The sequence below is a fragment of the Megalops cyprinoides genome, chromosome 1, assembly GCF_013368585.1.
Source record: "Megalops cyprinoides isolate fMegCyp1 chromosome 1, fMegCyp1.pri, whole genome shotgun sequence".
In the NCBI taxonomy this organism is placed as follows: Eukaryota; Metazoa; Chordata; class Actinopteri; order Elopiformes; family Megalopidae; genus Megalops; species Megalops cyprinoides.
Window position 1 is genome coordinate 69,396,615 of NC_050583.1, and position 19,291 is coordinate 69,415,905.

A 19,291-nucleotide genomic window follows, 5' to 3' on the forward strand; every position below is an offset into this window, starting at 1 on the left:
GAGAAATAATGTGTTCTGTTGAAATGTTGTACCAGAGAACATTTCATAATAGCTAACATCTCTATAAAGTAGAAAAAATATATCTTTAATTGTCTCCTCAGGTGTAAAGGGGTGTACTAGATCTGCAGTATGGGAAATAACAGCATTTCAAACTAATTAAAAGAACATCCTATAAGAATTTAAGATATATATATATATATATATATATATATATATATATATATATATATATATGTATATATACATATATATATATATATATATATATATATATATATATATATATATATATATATAAGAACTCATACTCAGCATTCCAATAAACAGCAAATATTAATATAGAAACAACCAATATTAATTTGGAAACATGTTTCACTACCAAATGCCAAATGTAAGAATTAAAGCTTCCTTGTAATGAAATGAAAATGACATAAAAATAAACTCCATAACTATTTCCAGGTGTTAAAAGAAAAAAGTCTTAAAATAGGACACAATGCATATTTAAAGCAATATAAAGGAAATCATACAAAGGTCTCAAAAGGTCTATTGAGATCCCTGTCCAATATAAAAGTGTTTGTAACTTATTGTGAATGAAGTGGAATTACGATGAGGTCGAATGACAAACTAAATTGTTGTGTGCCATTTTATTTTCACAACAGGCCTAACATATTAATTAAAAAATTATTATATAATGAATTATATAAAAAATTGTTGTAATGTGTGTCTGTGCATGTGACGCTTGAAATGAACGAGACAACATAAAGACAGATTATGGTGAGTTGTTAATTATTCACCTTATTCATTCATGTGATAACATACTAACCATTATTATTATATCCCTTCAACAAGTTCATTGCATTATCCAGTGTCATACATTACAAATGCAAAATGTCAAAGTTGACCTTTTCTGTAAATAAAGACATAATGAAATAGATACTTTCGTATAAAAAATGAGCATTACAGCATTTAAAGCTTTCAAAGATACATTAAAATAGTGACTATGAAGGCCAGCATATCAGAATAGATACAGGAGACTGGAGACAGAGTACTAGAGAGATTTCTGCAAAGGAGGACTAGTGAGAGAGCAGTTTGTGAATTTTAAATCAGACAATAATTTTCAAGAATTTTTTTATCAATACTGACACAAGAACATCATTTGGCAAAATCTACAAGTGCTTACATAAAACAGGCTCGTTCTATGACAATGTCTCAGAAAAGGTGCTGCTACTATTGCCTAGTAACATGGTGGCACCAAATGTTCAGTGTCTTACACAGCAATCTGGCTCAAAGTCTCAAGGACTGTTTATATTATCTACGTTTTCTGGGTCAGTGAGGCTGCTGTCAAAACCAGGTTGTTCTCGGAGACCAAGTCACTGCAGACAGAATAGCTTTTCAATTGCATCAATGTGCTACAGTCAGATAGCTGTCTGTCAGACCCCCGTGGTGACTTGGGTGACTTCGGAGCTCATGTCACTGATAGGCCGGCAGCAGGAGTCCAAAGAGGACATATCCCGTGCTAGTCATACCTGGTGGTTGCTCCGATCCACTGTGAGGCCACTGGAGTTGCGGTCCCGGAGTAGATTTCGGGTGCGCGTGGAGCTCTGGAGGTCGAGGCTTGAGGCTGTGGTAAAGCAGAACTCTCGGAAGCAGCGCTTGAAGTTCTCATCCAGGAAGGCGTAGAGAACAGGGTTGAGGCAGCTGTTGGTGTAGCCCAGGGCGATGCAGAAATGCCAGGTGACTGACTGGAGCAGTGATCCGGGGACAGTGACCAGGGCCTTGATGATGACAAAGATGTGGATGGGTGTCCAGCAGACAATGAAGACAGCCACCACCACCAGCACCATGCGGGTGATGCGTCGCAGGTTGCGGTCCTTCTCCTTAGAGCCAGACAGCATGCGCACGCTCTTAAGGCGTAGAATCATCAGTCCGTAGCACACGGTGATGATGAGGACGGGCATGATGAAGGCGAAGATGAAGACACAGATCTTCAGCAAGTTCTCCCAGTACCAGGAGGGGTGGGGGAAGAGGAGTGTACAGTCAACCATGCCTGAAGCTGTGGGAGGAAGGAACGGGGTGGTAGGCGAATATAACCAGGGAAGCAGAACAAGACATGCAAGAAAATCAATTACCTTTCAGGCAAGAATCCTCTTGGATATATGATATTATTTTCCTCTTACACTGCCTTGAGATGCCTGCTTTTGCAACATGCTGACTGTCAACATTTCAATATTTAACATTCCAACAATTCTATTCGCTTCCAACATGCAATAAGGTTACAATAAATTAAACATTGTCTTTCTGCTCTTGTGCAACATAAATCTGGAATTGATTTACTCTTCTCCATTTAATGAAAAGCCAATGCAGTTGGCAATACATTCACTTTGAGGGCAGGCTGAGCCCTTATGGCTGAAGTTTGAAACCAGCTGTATCACTGGCTGACAATGGGATAGGAGTAGGTAGCACCCACTCCACTGCAGAGCGCTGTGTGACTTAGAGTGCAAATAATAGCGACTGGCCACATGTGAACGTATTGCAGGACTGCATTGGTCTTGCCTCTGTGCTCCTGCTCGAGTGCTGAGATTGTCGTGCTCAATATATATTGCCCATTCTGAAACAGGGTTGCATAAAGGAAAAAAACATAGAAAGTAACAAATAGTCTCTTCCGGTTTAGTTTGATATGTAGATGCACCTATCAGCAATTAATATAAATGCATCAAAAAAATAAGTTATGTATTCTTAGTCTGCAAAACACAATGTTAAGTGTGCAGTCAATTCAATTGAATAAGTCATGTGTTCTTAGTCTGCAAAACACAATGTTAAGTGTGCAACACATTTTTCACACACAGAAAGGAGTATGATTGTAAGGCAACTTTATGATTTACAATAAATTTAAGACACCATATCACTATCTGGCATAATAATCTGGGTGGCAGTGTAGTATAGTGGATAAAGAGGAGGACTCATAACCGAAAGGTTGCCGGCTCGATTCCCTGTTGGGGCACTGCTGCTGTACCTTTGGGCAAGGTACTTAACCCACAACTGCCTCAGTAAATATCCAGCTGTAAAAATAGGTAACATGGGTAAAAAACTAACCGATGTAAGTCACTCTGGATAAGAGTGTCTGCTAAATGCCAATAATGTAATGTAAAGTAATTTGTGTGTTACAGGAAACATTTACATGTCAATTCAATTGAAAGTTTTGACTAGACCTGTTCTTTGCTTTCATACTGATGCAAGGTGAAAGTCACAGTGATATTGCTGTGGGTACAAAGTATGGGCTCACAGTTTTCTCTGTAGCCTGAACCTAACATCCTGCATACAGTGGACCAATGCATTGCAACTCCTGGGGCAGCATGCTGTTCACTTGGCCACTTGGATCATAAGGCTTATAAGACTGAAGCTACTTTACAAGCACCAGGAGCACTGGAAAGGCACCCAGGAGACCCTGGAAAGTGAAAGCGTGGCTGTACTTGCCGTTGTCGTCTATGGCTGTGGTGGCCATTATCATGACGGGGAGTGCAATGGCGGAGGACAGGATCCAGTTGCACACGTTGATGATTTTGGCATTGCGGGGCGTGCGGAAGTCCAGGGCTTTGATGGGGTGACAGACAGCGATGTAGCGGTCCACGCTCATGGTAGTGAGCGTGAAGATGCTGGTGAACATGTTGTAGTAGTCGATGGACATCACCATCTTGCAGAGCACATCTCCAAAGGGCCAGGTGCCCATCAGGTAGTTGACGCTCTGGAAAGGCAGCGTGCTGGTGGCCAGGGCATCAGCTAGGGCCAGGTTGAAGATGTAAATGTTGGTTGCTGTCTTCATTTTGGTATACCTGCAATGGCAATAAAGTCGTTTACAAGTCCGAGAAAGATGTGGACGGAGGAGTAGAATGCAGTCATTTTAGTTCATCTAGTCTGCAGCTAGTGAGTGTTTCAAGGTTACTGACAATATAGTATCTTTTGGGTAATACAAATATGAAAATACTGGAAAAAAAAAGTAAAAAATTAAAAAATGATTACTCATACTGTTAGTATTGTGAATCTTCAGCTTCACAATACTAGTGTTTGGTTATGTCGATCAGCAAAGCTGATGAAAGAGGTATATGCTTTAACAAACATCTATCTGTCTTTGTATATCTTGTTAAATACACCCAGGGATTAGTCTTGAAAATTCTCAAGGTCCACTTCTTTGTGTTCTTTTCAGTTATAAATTAGATATAAACCCAATGATTGCATTTTCACATGCGATTCATTTTTTGGTTCCTAATCCATTTTGAAAACTGTAAAAATAAAAAATGAAATGTAAAATTAAACTGCAAAATGAGAAAAATGTAAAATATTGTGGCATTGTATGCTTTAGCAGAAGGATGAAAATAAAAAAGACAAGTATCTCATTTTTTGATGCATTTTGGTTCATATTTATTTCCCTCTGTTTCACTGTGAATGTGATCCTGTCATCCTGCAACATAAAGCAATCTACACCACATTCACAAGTATCTTGGGCTTATCATTGGGCTTTTTCCCTTCCAAATGCATGCATGCATAAACACACATGGAGTGCAAGTAGTAGTACTCAAGGGGGTGGCTTGCTGAATGACCGAAAAAGGCCTGGTCTCCACAATATTACAGACAGGCCTTACTGTACTGTTCCTTTGTGCACAGTCATAAAGTGAATAATGGATGTCTTACAGTTAATGTTGGACAATCAATAGCTACCAGGCTATAACTGAATGAAGCAGAGAATGGAACAGAACCTCTGTGAATTAGTTTGCAAGTTAATTTTTAAACATAAGATATTATTGATATTATCATTTATTACCTAGTAGGCTAGCCTGCCAAGACAGCTCACATTATTGGCTCCTAGCTATATGAGATTTTCAAATATCTTGTACAGCGTTTTTAGATTCGTTGTTTTGATGTGAAGTCAGGTTCTAAGATTGATGCTTAAAGTGAAATATTTTCATTATTTCCTGCCACTGACAGTCCAAAGGAAATCTTCCTGCTTATTAACCACCTGCTTAGTGTTTGTTCATTATGCATTACTCAAAAATAGGCCATACTTAAGGAAAAGATTGCATCATGCTTATTGAGCATTTTCTAACAGTATAAGCAGGCCCTTAAAAAATCTATGTGGAAAAAATGCAATTGCTGAAGCAGGTTTTGCCAAGACTCTGTTGGAAGAATCCCACCTGAGTACAGAGAAGACAGTATGTTCATGCTCTGGACAATTTCTATACAATAATGGCATGCCTTAGTGGGCAGGCTGTTCCTGTTCAATTTATCTCTGCAAGAGGATTTGTCATTACACCATCACAAGGACACAAGCTGACATCATGTACACATTACAAACATTATTTTTCTTACCAACTGCTTCATTTTTTTAAAATAAAAAACACATAAGTCTAGTGAAAATCTGTACTGATGAAAGAAACATAATGGTAAACATTTCAGGTACAAATTTCAGGTAGAACATTTCAGGTAGATTGCAATTGTTCTTATTTCTAAACATCAATTATTGTTAATTTATAACATATAACATATAACCATCCATCAAATATAAACAGAACACTTATATCTATAATTACAGCCTGGCAACCTCTCATGGTGTGTGAAACATTAAAAAAATATTTCTAAAATAAAGCAATATGCTAAAATCTCATGGCAATTTAATTTCAACAAAAGTAAAAGCCACTGTATGTATAATTCTAAAAAACTTGCAATGTCATTTATTATATAATTAAAATACGACTTCTCTGTGTGGAAGATGATCTTTTCCAGAGAAAAAAATGTTATTTTAGGATTGTGCACACAGGACAAATAGATATGCATGACACTAATCCAAAAATATTTCCATTAGAAGTAGGAATTTGTGAAGAAGGTGGGTGAAAAAGAAAAGATGGCTTTTTAGTTTTGAAAACTGTCTGTAGCTTTTCATTGTCAATTCAATGCTATTTCAATTTACAACACTGACAGAAAGTAAATTCACGGGAAAATTCCATATAATGGTAAGGGTAATGGTATAACAGTATATGAAGGTTATATAATGGTATATAACAGTAGACCCTTCAAAACTTCAGGTTCAAGTTTAGTTTATTTGTCATGTGCATACAAGTACAGAGTACCGTAAGCAATGAAATAAAATGTGGCCTGGTGCTCTCTCAGCCCAATATCAATAAATAACAATAAATACCAATAAATAGGTTTTTGTAGACAAGCCATATTTTTTGAGACACTTCAGAAAATAGTCCCTGGTGTGCTTTCTTGATGACACAGCTGATGTGAAGAGACCAGGACAGAGAGTCAGAAATCTGAATGCCTAAGAACTTAAAGCTATTAACAATTTCCACAGGAGTGTTATTTTTGGGAACAGGTGTGTGTACTGATTTACTTCTCCTGAAGTCAATAATGAGCTCTAGTTTTTTTCACATTAAGGGACAGATTGTGACACATGATTAGGTTTCTCACTTCATCCCTGTAAGCCATCTCATTGCTGTCAGTAATAAGTCCTATCACTGTTGTATCGTCTGCGAATTTCACAATGCTGTTAGTAGGATATTTAGCCACACAGTCATATGTCATAGTGTACAGACTGTACAGTAAAGGACTGAGACAGCAGCCTTGTGGAGCACCGGTGTTCAGAACTAGAGTGGATGAATATCTGTTTCCAACCCTAACTATCTGCAGTCGGCCTGTCAGGAAGTCCTGTAATCACCTGCAGATGTAATTGCAGAGGCCAAGGTCTATCAGCTTAGTTACAAGGATAGATGGAATAATTGTGTTGAAAGCACTGCTATAATCAACAAATAGCATCCTGACATATGCGTTTTTACCCTCCAAATGTAACACAGTATGTAAAGCCAGTGATACAGCATCATCCACAGCTCTGTTAGATCTATATGCAAATTGTAATGGATCGATAGTAGCAGATATACTGTTGTTTATAAGTACTTTCACCGTAGTTAAAGCTACGGGTCTAAAATCATTCAAGTGGGTAGCAGGTGATTTCTTAGGCACTGGTACTATTATAGATTTCTTAAAACATGTAGGAACCACACAGAGGGAAAGCGACAGGTTCAGAATGTCTGTGAAAACAGAAGCAAGTTGGCTGTAGCAGGACCTTAAGACCCAAGGTGTAATGCCATCTGGGCCAGCAGCCTTCCCTGCTTTAACAGATTTAGAAACCTTGCGCATATCAGTCTCTGTCACCTGATGTACTGGCCCGCTTTGCAAGTGTGTGTCCACAGTTACAGATTTTCCCTGCTCAGGTGACTCAACAGCGCGCTCGTAACGGGCATAGAAAGTATTTAGTTCATCTGGGAATGAAGCGGAGGTAATTGAGACCTCACTTGGCTTGGTTTTGTAGCTTGTGACAGCTTGCAGGCCTTGCCATAATTGCCTCGAATCACCCTCGCGGCAGTGTCGTTCAAGTTAATCCCGATGAAGTTTTTTAGCTGACTTAATGGCCTTTCTGAGCTCGTATCTGGCTGTCTTGTAGCGTTCATCATCCCCTGATTTAAAAGCAACAGACCTTTCTTTTAGTCTCCTACGGACATCGCTGTTTATCCACGGTTTTTGATTAGGATAGGAGCGGAATGTACGAGTCGAAATACAAGTGTCCAAACAGAATTTAACGTAGTCAGAAACCACTTCAGCGTACTCATGCAGGCTCAAGGAATCTTTAAAAACTGCTCAGTCAGTAGATTCAAAGCAACCCTGCAATTTGAGCTCACCTTCAGCAGCCCTGTACAGTCCTCACGGTGGGCTTCTCCCTCCTTGCCTCCTGCTTGTAAACAGGTAGCAAGAGCACGGAAGAGTGATCTGATTTCGCAAAGTGAGGCCGTGGGACAGACCTGTATGCTCCCTTTATGGTGGAATAACAGTGATCGAGAGTCTTGCTGCCTCTGGTAAAGCAGCTGACGTGTTGGTAATATTTCGGTAGCACTGTTTTGAGGTGGCAATGATTAAAGTCTCCTGCTACGATGGAAATGGCCTGCGGGTACTGCCTCTCGCACCTGCTAATAGTGTCATGGAGCTCCTCCAAGGCTACCTTAGCGTTGGCTTGAGGTGGGATGCAGACCGCGGTCAACAACACTGAGGGGAATTCTCTCATTGAGTAAAATGGCCGGCACTTGACGGTGAGGTGTTCGAGGAACGGTGAACAAGAGTGGGAGATCACGTCTGTGTCGGTGCACCACGAGTTGTTCACCAGAAAGCACACTCCACCGCCCTTTAACTTGTCGCGTCCTTTGCCCAGTCTAAGCAATGTATGGAGAAACCCTCTAGTTGTATGGTGCTGTCCGGGTAATCCGATGTTAGCCATGTTTCAGAAAAACAGAACACACAGCAGTTCCTTAAATCTCGCTGGGCACTGACTCAACAGCGAAGCGCATCCATCTTGTTGCCAATAGACTGCATATTGGCTAGCAAAATGCTTGGGATGGGAGGCTGAGTAGGACGGCGCCGAAATCTCACCAGCAGCCCACCACGTCTTCCTCGCTTCCGCCTGTATCGACACCTGTAGCCGGTGCGCCAGGGTACCTCCGGTTTGACAATGTCCGCTGGCATTGCTGGAAATATGGACAAATCTGGAGCATTTTGTCTAATGTCCAGCAGTGTCTGGCGGTCATAGGTGATTAAGGAGGACGTAGGCTGCATTAACAAACTAATAAGTAGAGTTAAAACTAAGAACAGCGAGAGAGAGGCTCGTAGCGTGTCACCATCAGTCTGCGCCATATTCTCCTTGATGGCTTCAAAACTTTGAAATAACTTTTACACAAGTTGTCTCTGTTCAACACACACAAAATCATATTTTAGCTCTGATCCCTGTTAAATTGTCTTTTGGCATGAACACTGTTGAATTTATTTTGTGGAAGCAATGTTGCTATGTGGTGATCGTAACAGCATTGATTTTTCTCATTCTTAATTCCCTTTGCTCATTTGAGGAATTCTACATGAATAATATCAGTCTCCATTTTTCCAAAACAATTCTTGTTTACATGTCATTTGTGCACAGTGAAACCTCAGCAACCTAGATTGTGTAGTGTGGTGTAAGTGTATTTGTGGCATGCTTGAAAGTTCTGCATACTCCCGTTCAATGTTTAGGTTTCATGAACCATGAAAGACTGCCAACAGCCAAAGAAAAATAAACAATCAGTAACACATTGTGGCAAAAGGATGGCAGCTGAGGATGATTAATACTACAATGACAAAATGCATGAGTGCCAACCCAAAAATATACAGTGGTCCAGGAAAGGAATATGAGGAATTTACTAAGCTGTTGCCAGTACATGAGGGTTTGTTCAAAATAGCCGCACAGCTTAACAGAAACTGTACCTTTGTGTGTCTGCTGCTTATATATCCTTAAAGGAGAAAGCTGAGGATCAGTGGTCAACATCACAGGACGAGGTGATTGTTTTGAGGTGGTGCCAGTATGAATCCTCAAGTTCAAAACTTGGAATAGTTCACATTGGGATAGTTATCATACCTTTACATGCTTAGCTTCTTTTTATTAGCATTAATTCAAGTGGAAAAACAATATATTTGACCAATATTTTGCCATGCATTTAATAGGAATTGATAACAAAACTAATCTGAGAATTTGTGTGAAGACATTAGCAGCAGCCTACGTGACCTTAATTATGACCTGTATTTCAAGGTTCTTTGCAACAAAAGCATTTGAATTTTCTAAGAAATGGTAATGGTTCTCTAGAAGATTCTTCACTCAAAAGAAGAGAAATTGGCCTTTGGAGTGAGTAAACTGTCCAAAATGAATAGTAGTCACAAGAAAACAGTGGATATGAACCCTATAAAATATCAAAAATAAGTAATGAAGCAGAATGAAACTGGGCAAATTATCAATCAAAAACAATGCGGAATCAAGTGAATTTTCTTTTCAAAAGCAAAGTCCAAAACCATCAGAGAACACAGGGCATAACTGTGGGCCACAGTGCAGGATGAACTGGCTCACTGGCTTAATGCTTAGATTTTGAAGTCTCTTATTGAGACCTGGTACAAAAATGTGAAACTGAAGGAGCAATACAGTAGTTGCAGTATTTTCTTTCCCCCATATTTGCATTTTGAATGTCTCTGTTCTGACAATGATTTGTTTGTTGCCTTACCAGACTTTAAAATGGTAACCATTGCTTCTCATTTTGTCACTTTATAGGAAAATATAAGTTCTGGGTTGAGTTACTTTCTCCTGAGTGTTCAAATGTGTATCTATTTATGTGTGTGAGTGTGCATCATATTGTGTATCCATGTGTATGTGTATATTATTTAGCATAATGGAATAACCCTTTCGCGCGTGCGGTCACACCGGTGTGATTAGCCATTTAGCACGTATGCCAAAACTGGTGCGATTAGAACACTAGATTGGAAAAAACATTAGGCTACTTTACATTACACCAACATTAAAAATACAGCAAATTGCAACCGAAAACAATGAGAAGTTAACGCTAATGAAAAAAGATAACGTTACAGACAGAAACTAATTTTCGTTGTGATCAACCACTCACGTGTGTTCTGTCAATACCAGGTGCTATTTTGTACAAACGTGGAACGACTTCGGTAAAATAATATAGCCTAATAAGTATCGTTGTTACTGTAGAGGGACGAAAGAAACAACTGTTATAATAGTCCCGACAATGACTCCTGACAGTTAAACCTGTTTGCTTGAAAAACTGAAAAACTCTGACATGGCAAACTTCAGGATGTGTTAAAGTACTAATTAATCTGTCAAATGATCATGACTATGACCCATGAAACAACAGCTTGTCGCTTACCGCTTGAGTGAATTTACTTTCTGTGATCGAAAACAGCTTCTCGAGTATAACTTCGCGAAAGTATGATGTATACACCCGATTTTTCGGGGTTCTAGTAAGTGTTGCATGCTGTACATGCTGATACAGTCAGGCATATCAGACTTTTATGGGCTCAGAGAAAATCGCCGTGTTACTTTTGTCACGTGTTAATTTCGTACCGGCCCTCCCCTACATGTTTCATATGATAAGTCATGTTTGAGGTAGACAAATAATAGGCGAATCTTTGCATGCAGAGTTTGCATGTCACCTTCTTGGGGTTGTCCTTTACAGGCTGGAAATGATCCCACACTTTGGATGATTTCCTGCCCGACATAGTCTGATAACTTTTTAACGACAAGGCGCAGCTCCCGAATGGAGGTTGAGGTTTTTCTTTTCCGCGACTAACCGACCAATGAAAACTTGGTCGACTAAGACTCTTCTCATTGACTAACGTTTAGTCGACTATTAGGGGGCAACCCTAGTGTGCACCCTACCTAGTGCCACTTTTACATTTATTGTTTTTTAACAATTTTTTTTTATTTAAATGTAATGCATGTAACACTTTTTAATACAGGGCTATTCCATTTTCATTTAAACAGATAATGGAGTTTGTTATCATTAAGCATAGAATTAATTCCTAAAATAAATCTTATGATTAAAGGTTAAATTCCCTTAATCACAACAACACATCTAGGAGCAACCATTCTATTCAATCAAAGGGCAAAGATAAACATTCTTGTAACAACAGCTCTGGGGACTCTTCTGTAACTGTTTCCATAAAAAAATACTTGCATAAAATGAAGACATATCTCTTGAATGTCTCATAATGTCTAATATAACAGGAGTTCAACTAGCTTCAGGTCCTCCCTGTGCATACTAAATGATGATACATTTTACACCTTGACACCTAAACAAAGCCAAGTCATTATTAACAAAGCACATCCTAGAACTATGCTAGCTAGGGCTCAGATCAGCGCCATTAGGGAATTGCTTCTATCATAAGTGGCCCAGACTTTCCTACTTAACATCTCTGCTCTTGTGTCAAATCGTTCTGTGCTATGAAATGCTATAACCATAATATCTACAAGTACAACTGGTATTATTTCAGGGAATACTGAAAAACCTTAGCGTCAGCTTGTTGCTAGGATACACCAGTCCATTTCTAGTGAGCATTTTATGCCTTCATCCAATGGTTTATTTAATTTGTCACAGGTTTTCAGTTTTTGTTTTCATAATGTTCCAAACTTAGACACTTAAAAATGTACTGACAAGGACATGAGACTGTTGTATGCCGAAAGGCTACTTCTTTCTTACTCCACCTTATTCCTTAGCACAAAAATAGATACAGCTAATTTTTAAGTATTTCAGGAATTGTATTCATAGAAAAAGTTTAGCCTTCAACAGCATGTCATTTGAGTCATGATGCAGCATTTTTTTCTCATGGTAGATCTAAAATGCCTGCCAAGATATGGCCAATCCTTTTCTCAGACATCAAAGCCCATCTGCTAATTGAAGCGTTGATAAGCAGTTATCTAACATGGACTCATGTACTCATTGTTCTGTGAGAGTTTACCTTTGTTTAAGCTTCTTTTCATATATCAAGAAAGAAAACAAATGGATAAATACTGCAGGTTGGCTTAAGAATGACAGCAGATATATGATGCAGTATACAGCCTGGACATGCCTGTTGTGTAGGTATATTCAGGACTACACATGTTTGTGCATCCAACTAATATCAGGTGCCAGAGAGATCAGCATTGTGAACTTTGAGCTCTTGCGCTTTGAAACTTGCAAAAGTCATGATTTTTATTCATGTTTTATCGACACTGTGACGAAGGACCTTTTCAAACAAAAAAATTACAATGAGAGTTAAATAAACATTATTTTAATAATGAAAATATCAAGGGTAATTCTACAATTCTACACAGTTGCCATGGCATACAATTTTGCTGAAAAAAAATTTAAAAGTATGGGAAAGTCATTACATTACTGAAACTAAAAAATGTACATTTTTACAAAATTAAGGTGCCACACAGAATAAAATTATGTCCTGATTATGCTGTGTGATAAGAGTTACGCCTCCTCAGAATTGTTTAAAAAAAAATTAAATAAAAGAATGGTTAAACACCTTCTGACATGAGTCATAAAAGACATGCTCAGATAGGAATTGTGACAAATATTTTGTATATAGATGAGGTTACAGTATTCAAATATTTTAGCCTCCAGCAAATCCAAAAAGAACTATGACTTCAATGGAAATAGATTACACCCATATAAAAACTTGTAAGTTAAAAATAAAGAATCACCTTTATACAGAAATGCAGCAAATCCTTTTGTGAAAGTACTGGGACTCAAACAGAGGGCCAAATGGTATCGATTGTCACCTAGCTAAGTTCCTCACCGTGGGGTAGCATGCTAGCTGTGTGCTGCTAAACTTTTCTCTGCTTCCTGAGTGGTGTGACGCCATTTTTAAATATCGCGGCTCCATCAGCAGTGATAACATTGGGTATAATTTCACAAGGTTTCATGATAATGTGTGTAGCCTGCAGCAAAACGATTATAACCTAACTAGCACATTATTGATTTGGTTAACTTTCATTGAGGTGACATCAGGTTTTCTGTGATTGTATTGACTAGACCCTGAGCTCAGTAAGGGGAATTTCCAATGCTGTTGGCTAACTTAAAAGACATCTATATTATGCTGATATTTTGTATCTTTTGTGATATATTGAGTCTTTTGGGGTGTCTTATCCCTAGAATTAGCCAGAGAGACAGAGTTACAAGACGGCATAATAAAGTGCTTAATAAAGTTAGGTTTATTATACATCTGCTTATACAACTGTTTAGTTGGTAAAAGGTGTCACCAAAATACGTCACCTACTAAGAGAGATCACAATAGGCCTACCTATGAGGCAGCCAGATGAATGGCTAGCTAGCCATGGAACATAACAGGGCTCGCGATAATAAATGTTGCATAACCCTCGTTAGTGCACTGACAGGAATACAACCACATATTAAATAACCAATAAGGTATGTCACAATTCAGAACTCCCTCGCCCACAAAGGCTGCAATCCAGGGTTTCCGTTAGCCGGTAATTACCGGTTTTTGCCTGGTAAAAATTATATTTAAAAAAAAAAACATAAATTAAAAAAAATGCCGGTCAAAATGTCCGGTAATAATGCTAATACAAAACGTAGCTATAACGAAGGTTATCCCTAACATTTGGGCTCCACTGGCTAAAATTGCCTGTGTTTTGCCCGTGTCAAGCGTAACAGCAGAGAGGTGCTTCTCTCTGCAGAATCGAATTAAGAAGGCGCTGCGAAGTCGTCTGGAGGAGGAGAGAGTGACGTGGCTTATGCGCACTACAAGCTGCAAACAGTGCAAAGACACATTGGACACGTTGGATTTCAACTCGGCAGCAGAGGACTTTGCCGCAGTGAAAAAAAGGAGAAAATAAAATGTTACCTGGTAACCTATAGGCTACACTTGATGCCATGTAGGGCTAGCCTTAAAAAAAAAAACAGGCGACAGATGTTACAGGTTACAGATGTTTCCTAATAGCCTATATTTTACCGGCTAATGTTGAGGTTTTGCTCAATAGTTATGTTCGTCGTGTTTAATCATTCTTGTTCATTAAATAGTCAAACTGATTTGAGGTCGTTGTCATTCTTTCGTCAACCTTGGTGTACATTATATTTGCATTTGTAACATAAACTGTTACTGAAACGTGACCGGTAAGTTTCAAATTTGTCCGGTAAAATTTGACCGGACCAGCAAGAAAATTTCCTAGCGGAAGCGTTGCTGCAATCATAACCATGCCCATCCCAGACTAAAAAAGGAAACCGTATTGGCCTACCTTACCGGTTCTACACAAGGCAGAGTCGTCTGGGTTTTGAATCGAAGAGGTTGATAATGTCATCGTAATCCAAAGTGTCTGTTAGTTCTCTTTCAAAAGACAGGTTGTTCAAGCGTCCAGTTAACATTGATGTTCTCAGGCATGATAGTTGTTTAGCCATAGTTGCATTTAACAACTGCCAAGCAGCTGCTATGCAAAACTCAGACAGAACTATTGGTGCGAGTTAAGGTTAACATAACGTAATGTAGTCTAACGTCAGTCAACAAACGTAAGAGAAGTTCTGAATATTATTATTGTTAATACATAATTCTAATGATTCCCAAGACAAAACAATTCACATTCAAGGTAGTTACTGAAAAATAAACTTTTAAAAAAATATATTGTAAAAAAATATTTATTTTCATGAATCTGAATGGGTGGGCCAGCTGTTAATCTGAGCCCGCCCAGGCCCACCTGTAGATCCGCCTCTGTATGTAAGGTAGTGGGGTATCCGAGCGGTTATGTCACTTCCTGAGACCTGGTTCACTAGCGTTTTTTTTTTTTTTTTGCGGGGGGGGGGGGTGTTGCCCAGGGCACCATACAAGCTAGAACCGCCACTGAGTTGTTGGCATATCTGGTTTTTTTAAGTTCTGTCTTTACTACGTTGCAGTTTGCACAATAAAAATTGTTTACATTCTGCGACTGTTTCATGCATACTGATTCCGTCATACATTGTACCATTTTGTGGGGCCGTGCAAACCCTATAGTAATCAAAGCCTTCATTATATACATGATGAAATTAAAATGTTTTTATATTCTATGTACTCCTGACAGTAGAATAAGCCACAAACCTATATAAACGTGATATACCGTGAAACCGCCAGAATCTTAAAAAAATACCGTGATACAAATTTTTGGTCATACTGCCCAGCACTAACTGTTTAACTCATAGCCTTAAATAAGACTGCAATACATTTCTATTTAATAACTATAAAAGATACAGCCTTCACAAATGTGAATTTTGATGTCATATATTAACAATGGACAAACATAACACTGAATTTGCATGCAAGTTATTTTGTTGCCTGTCAGAGCATGCATTCCACTGAGATTTTTATTTGTGATCAATAATCTGTATATAGCTATTAAACAAGAACATTCTTCCATCTCTAACATTCCCATAGCTTTGTGAAACACTTGTTTTTTAATCACAAAGGACATTAAAATGAGGCTTCAGTAAAAATAAATGAAACCTCTGTAGAAAGCCAATATAACACCTGCACAATCAAGAAAGTATGTAGCTCCTTTTGTCTCATTCACTATCACAAGTCGAGGCACCTCTGCTTGCACTTACAGTTTTAAATAATAACGCCACCCAAACATTATGCTCTGTGATTATCTACAGTTAAAGAAGCCAGGATGAGTGGTTTATGGTGTCCACTCAATGACAGATTACAAACATCCCTAGGCACAGCATGTGGGCCCTGTAATTGCTGTACCCAAACAAAACTACAGAGAGCAGTCAGTAAAATGGAAGAGTCTGCAATCAATATAGTACCTCCCCTAGAAAACTGGGCAAGCATGGTGGTAATGCATTTTGTTCTACCTCCAATACCGTCTTGTCTTCCTAGCAAATTGTGTTTCAGAGCAATCACGACTGTCATACCAGACCGACCTGCATATGTGATCACACATGTAGTTTTCTAAACTCTGGGTGGGGAGTGCCCTAGTCATAGCAAAACAGATTCATAGGAACATACCAGACATGAACATACTGTAATACTGAAACACAAAATCAACATCTACAGTGGAATAAGGAACAAATGGAAATGATTATTAAGATGTGTTACAACTATAATTTGGACTTTTTGGATTTGCACATCCAGACCTGCATTCACAGCCTAAACTGTATGAGTGGAAAATGATTTATTAGTATAGTGGCAGGGAATTAAATTGAGATTGTATAGCTCTTGCACTTACACTGGAAATGGCAAAGGCTGTGCAAGTTCAAGAGACAGATCTGTCGGCTCCCTCCATGGTTTTCTGTTTTAGGTCTTTGCTACACAACAAAGAAATTCTGGAATTCAGGTATCACTGTGAACTATTACATGTGTGAGGAACAATTATTATAATTCTGTACAATCAAAATCTTATTTGCAGTAATGACCCTCTGAATGTTCTAATTAAAATGCAATAGGTGTGTGAACGGTGACATATGTAGGCAATTGGAATGCATGTAGGCTAAATCAATGGTGTTTCAAATCTCTGGAGAAGTTGCAGATGTTTCAATCAATTGCAGTATGGTAGAACATGGATGTCAGTTAAAGAACTAAAACCAAAAAATTGAAATACCTTTCAAAAAGAGTGGGCAAAACTACTGTAGGCGGTAGAGCCTTTTCCTATCAAGCCCCTCTCCTGTGGAAAAGCTTACCCTCCGAGATTCGGGGAACAGACTCTCTCTCCACCTTTAAGTCTAGGCTCAAAACATACCTATATAGTAAATCCTTCATCTGAGAGACATGGCCTGGTGCTGGCGTGGATCATAGAGTCTCTGGTGGACTAAGTGGTCATTGCTTTCATGGACCCTGTGCCGTGATCTGGTGTTGACTATCTTAGGGTTGCCCTCATGACTATGCCGGTTTCTTGCCTCCCGTCCCCTAGGTATGCTGCCATAATGTTAGCCTGCCGGGGTTTTTCCTTGTTGTACACCTTTTTTCTCTGCCCCTCCTCTCCTGCCTCTCTGTTCTACATCCCTGCCATTCTTATCATCCACTAACCACTGTTTTCTGTTTGCTTCCTATCCCTGCTCCGGGCTCCTGTCCGGAGCTGTAACCCAAGCGTCTCATCCCGTTTTCCAGTCCTGCTACCTCGCTGCCCTGCCTGTCAAAGCCAACTGCGTTTCAAGAACCGGACATCCTGGGAGACATTCTTATAATCACTCTGCTGTTAACTACTATTGTCTGTCAATCGTAAATGTCTTACAGTACATTGCATAACTTGTCTCTAACTCTATCTGCCCAGTGCCGGCCAGAAGCAGATGGGCCCCCCCTCTGAGCCCGGTTCTGCTCAAGGTTTCTTCCTGATAGGGAGTTTTTCCTTGCCACTGTTGCCTTAGGCTTGCTCTCAGGGGGTCTCAGGCCTGGGAACAATGTAAAGCTGCTTTGTGACAACTTGTGTTGTAAAAAGCGCTATACAAATAAAAATGAATTGAATTGAATTGAATTGAAAAAGCCAACTTTCAGTGTAAAACACAGAAATATGCACAGGTAAAACACAGAAATATACACTCACATAGACTCAAATATCAGTTGTCATTTTCCCTCCCTTACTTCCCATCCACAATAAATGACTATTTTTCTCCTGTCATTGTGAATTCAGCATACACTCGTCATTGATAGTCTGGAATAATAACTGCAACAGACTCGCCTGCATATTTCTTTTACATGGCCAATTTTAACAGACTAACTCTTTCTTCCAGTGTATGCATTAAATCGTATTCTGGCAGATGAAACTCAATGGTATTGCAACGCTCAATTCATAGAAAGCAGTACATTTTCAAAAAGTGCGGCGCAAGTTTGACATAGGATCCTCATATTCTCCCATGATGACTCGTACTGTACTCCATAATTGTTTCATTTGAATTGAACAGTAAATCGTGGGTTTCATGTCATTTAAATTATTTTTTATCATGAACAAAAATTGACATTAATGTCTGTTTCATTCTAGTCGAGAGTACAAGAGCTATATAGGCTACATCGACTTTAAAATTAAAATGACATCGTAGTTTGGAAATAGTTGAAATAAAGAACATATAGTACACATGCATGTTTGAGCTTCAAACATTACTCTTGCACTTGTACATTCACGATGTATGACAGTCAAAAGGAAGCACAATGCGCCATCTTTATCACGTTTGTTTTTTACAGCTGTACTCTGCCGACTTAGCAGCTCTCTGTCGCTGTTGCGCATATATATCATTTCTTGCAGAGCTTGGTTCCTTAGGACAACGAACCCTCCGATTCACTGTGCCACACGCATGTGACAAAAATATTATAGTCCTGTCTTCCGTGGCAAACGGTCACCAAAATGGTCAGTACTACAGCCAACAACGAAGGAAACAATGGGATCTCATTGGTTCTTGCAACAGGTGTGCAATAATATTGATAGCATCCAGTATTATTACTAAGAAGAAATTGCAGGTGTTACTGTAATTATTTTTGGTTGGAAATGACTACCATCGGTGGGCACTAAAACTTGATGTGGAAGAATAACATTAATTTCCCAGTGCCTTACCTGATAATAACGTACATGACGAGCACATTGCCAATCAGCCCAACCACACACACGATGGAATAAAGCGCCGTGATGATAATTGCGATGATCACAGGAGTCGAACCCATTCCACCTGGCCTGTCCCATTTGGATCCGTTTGCGTCCAACAGAGATATATCGTTGCTTAAGTTTCGACAGAAAACACTACCGTTCAGCATTCCAGCGTTAGCAGTCGGATACAAATATTCGGTCGTTTTGTTGTCGCTTTCCATTGTGTAGTAAAAATAACGTTCTGCCGGTGCCAGCTGACTGTTGCTGTCACCCTGATTTTCAGACCTTTCAGCTAAACCTGCACTACGCTGATTCTTCACATGAGATCTCGCCTTA

At 39.2% G+C, this 19,291-nt stretch overlaps 1 protein-coding gene across 1 annotated transcript; it reads right to left on the reverse strand.

The window, feature by feature from the left end:
* Window positions 1-1,328: 1,328 nt before the first annotated feature.
* Window positions 1,329-19,248, reverse strand: LOC118778802 (delta-type opioid receptor-like). The gene is made up of 4 exons (XM_036530531.1): window positions 18,926-19,248; window positions 3,471-3,830; window positions 3,396-3,403; window positions 1,329-2,047 (listed from the first exon to the last, which is right to left on the reverse strand). Exons 1-4 carry the CDS (start codon window positions 19,174-19,176, stop codon window positions 1,521-1,523), a joined length of 1,146 nt encoding a protein of 381 aa, XP_036386424.1. The 5' UTR covers window positions 19,177-19,248; the 3' UTR covers window positions 1,329-1,520.
* Between the last annotated feature and the right edge of the window lie 43 nt (window positions 19,249-19,291).

Excerpts from the sequence above, each read along its gene's own strand:
- LOC118778802 (XM_036530531.1), bottom strand. The coding sequence starts at position 19,176 with ATGGAAAGCGACAACAAAACGACCGAATATTTGTATCCGACTGCTAAC. Across the intron at positions 3,831-18,925 it reads GTCATGTACGTTATTATCAG|GTATACCAAAATGAAGACAG; the intron begins GTAAGGCACTGG and ends TTGCCATTGCAG.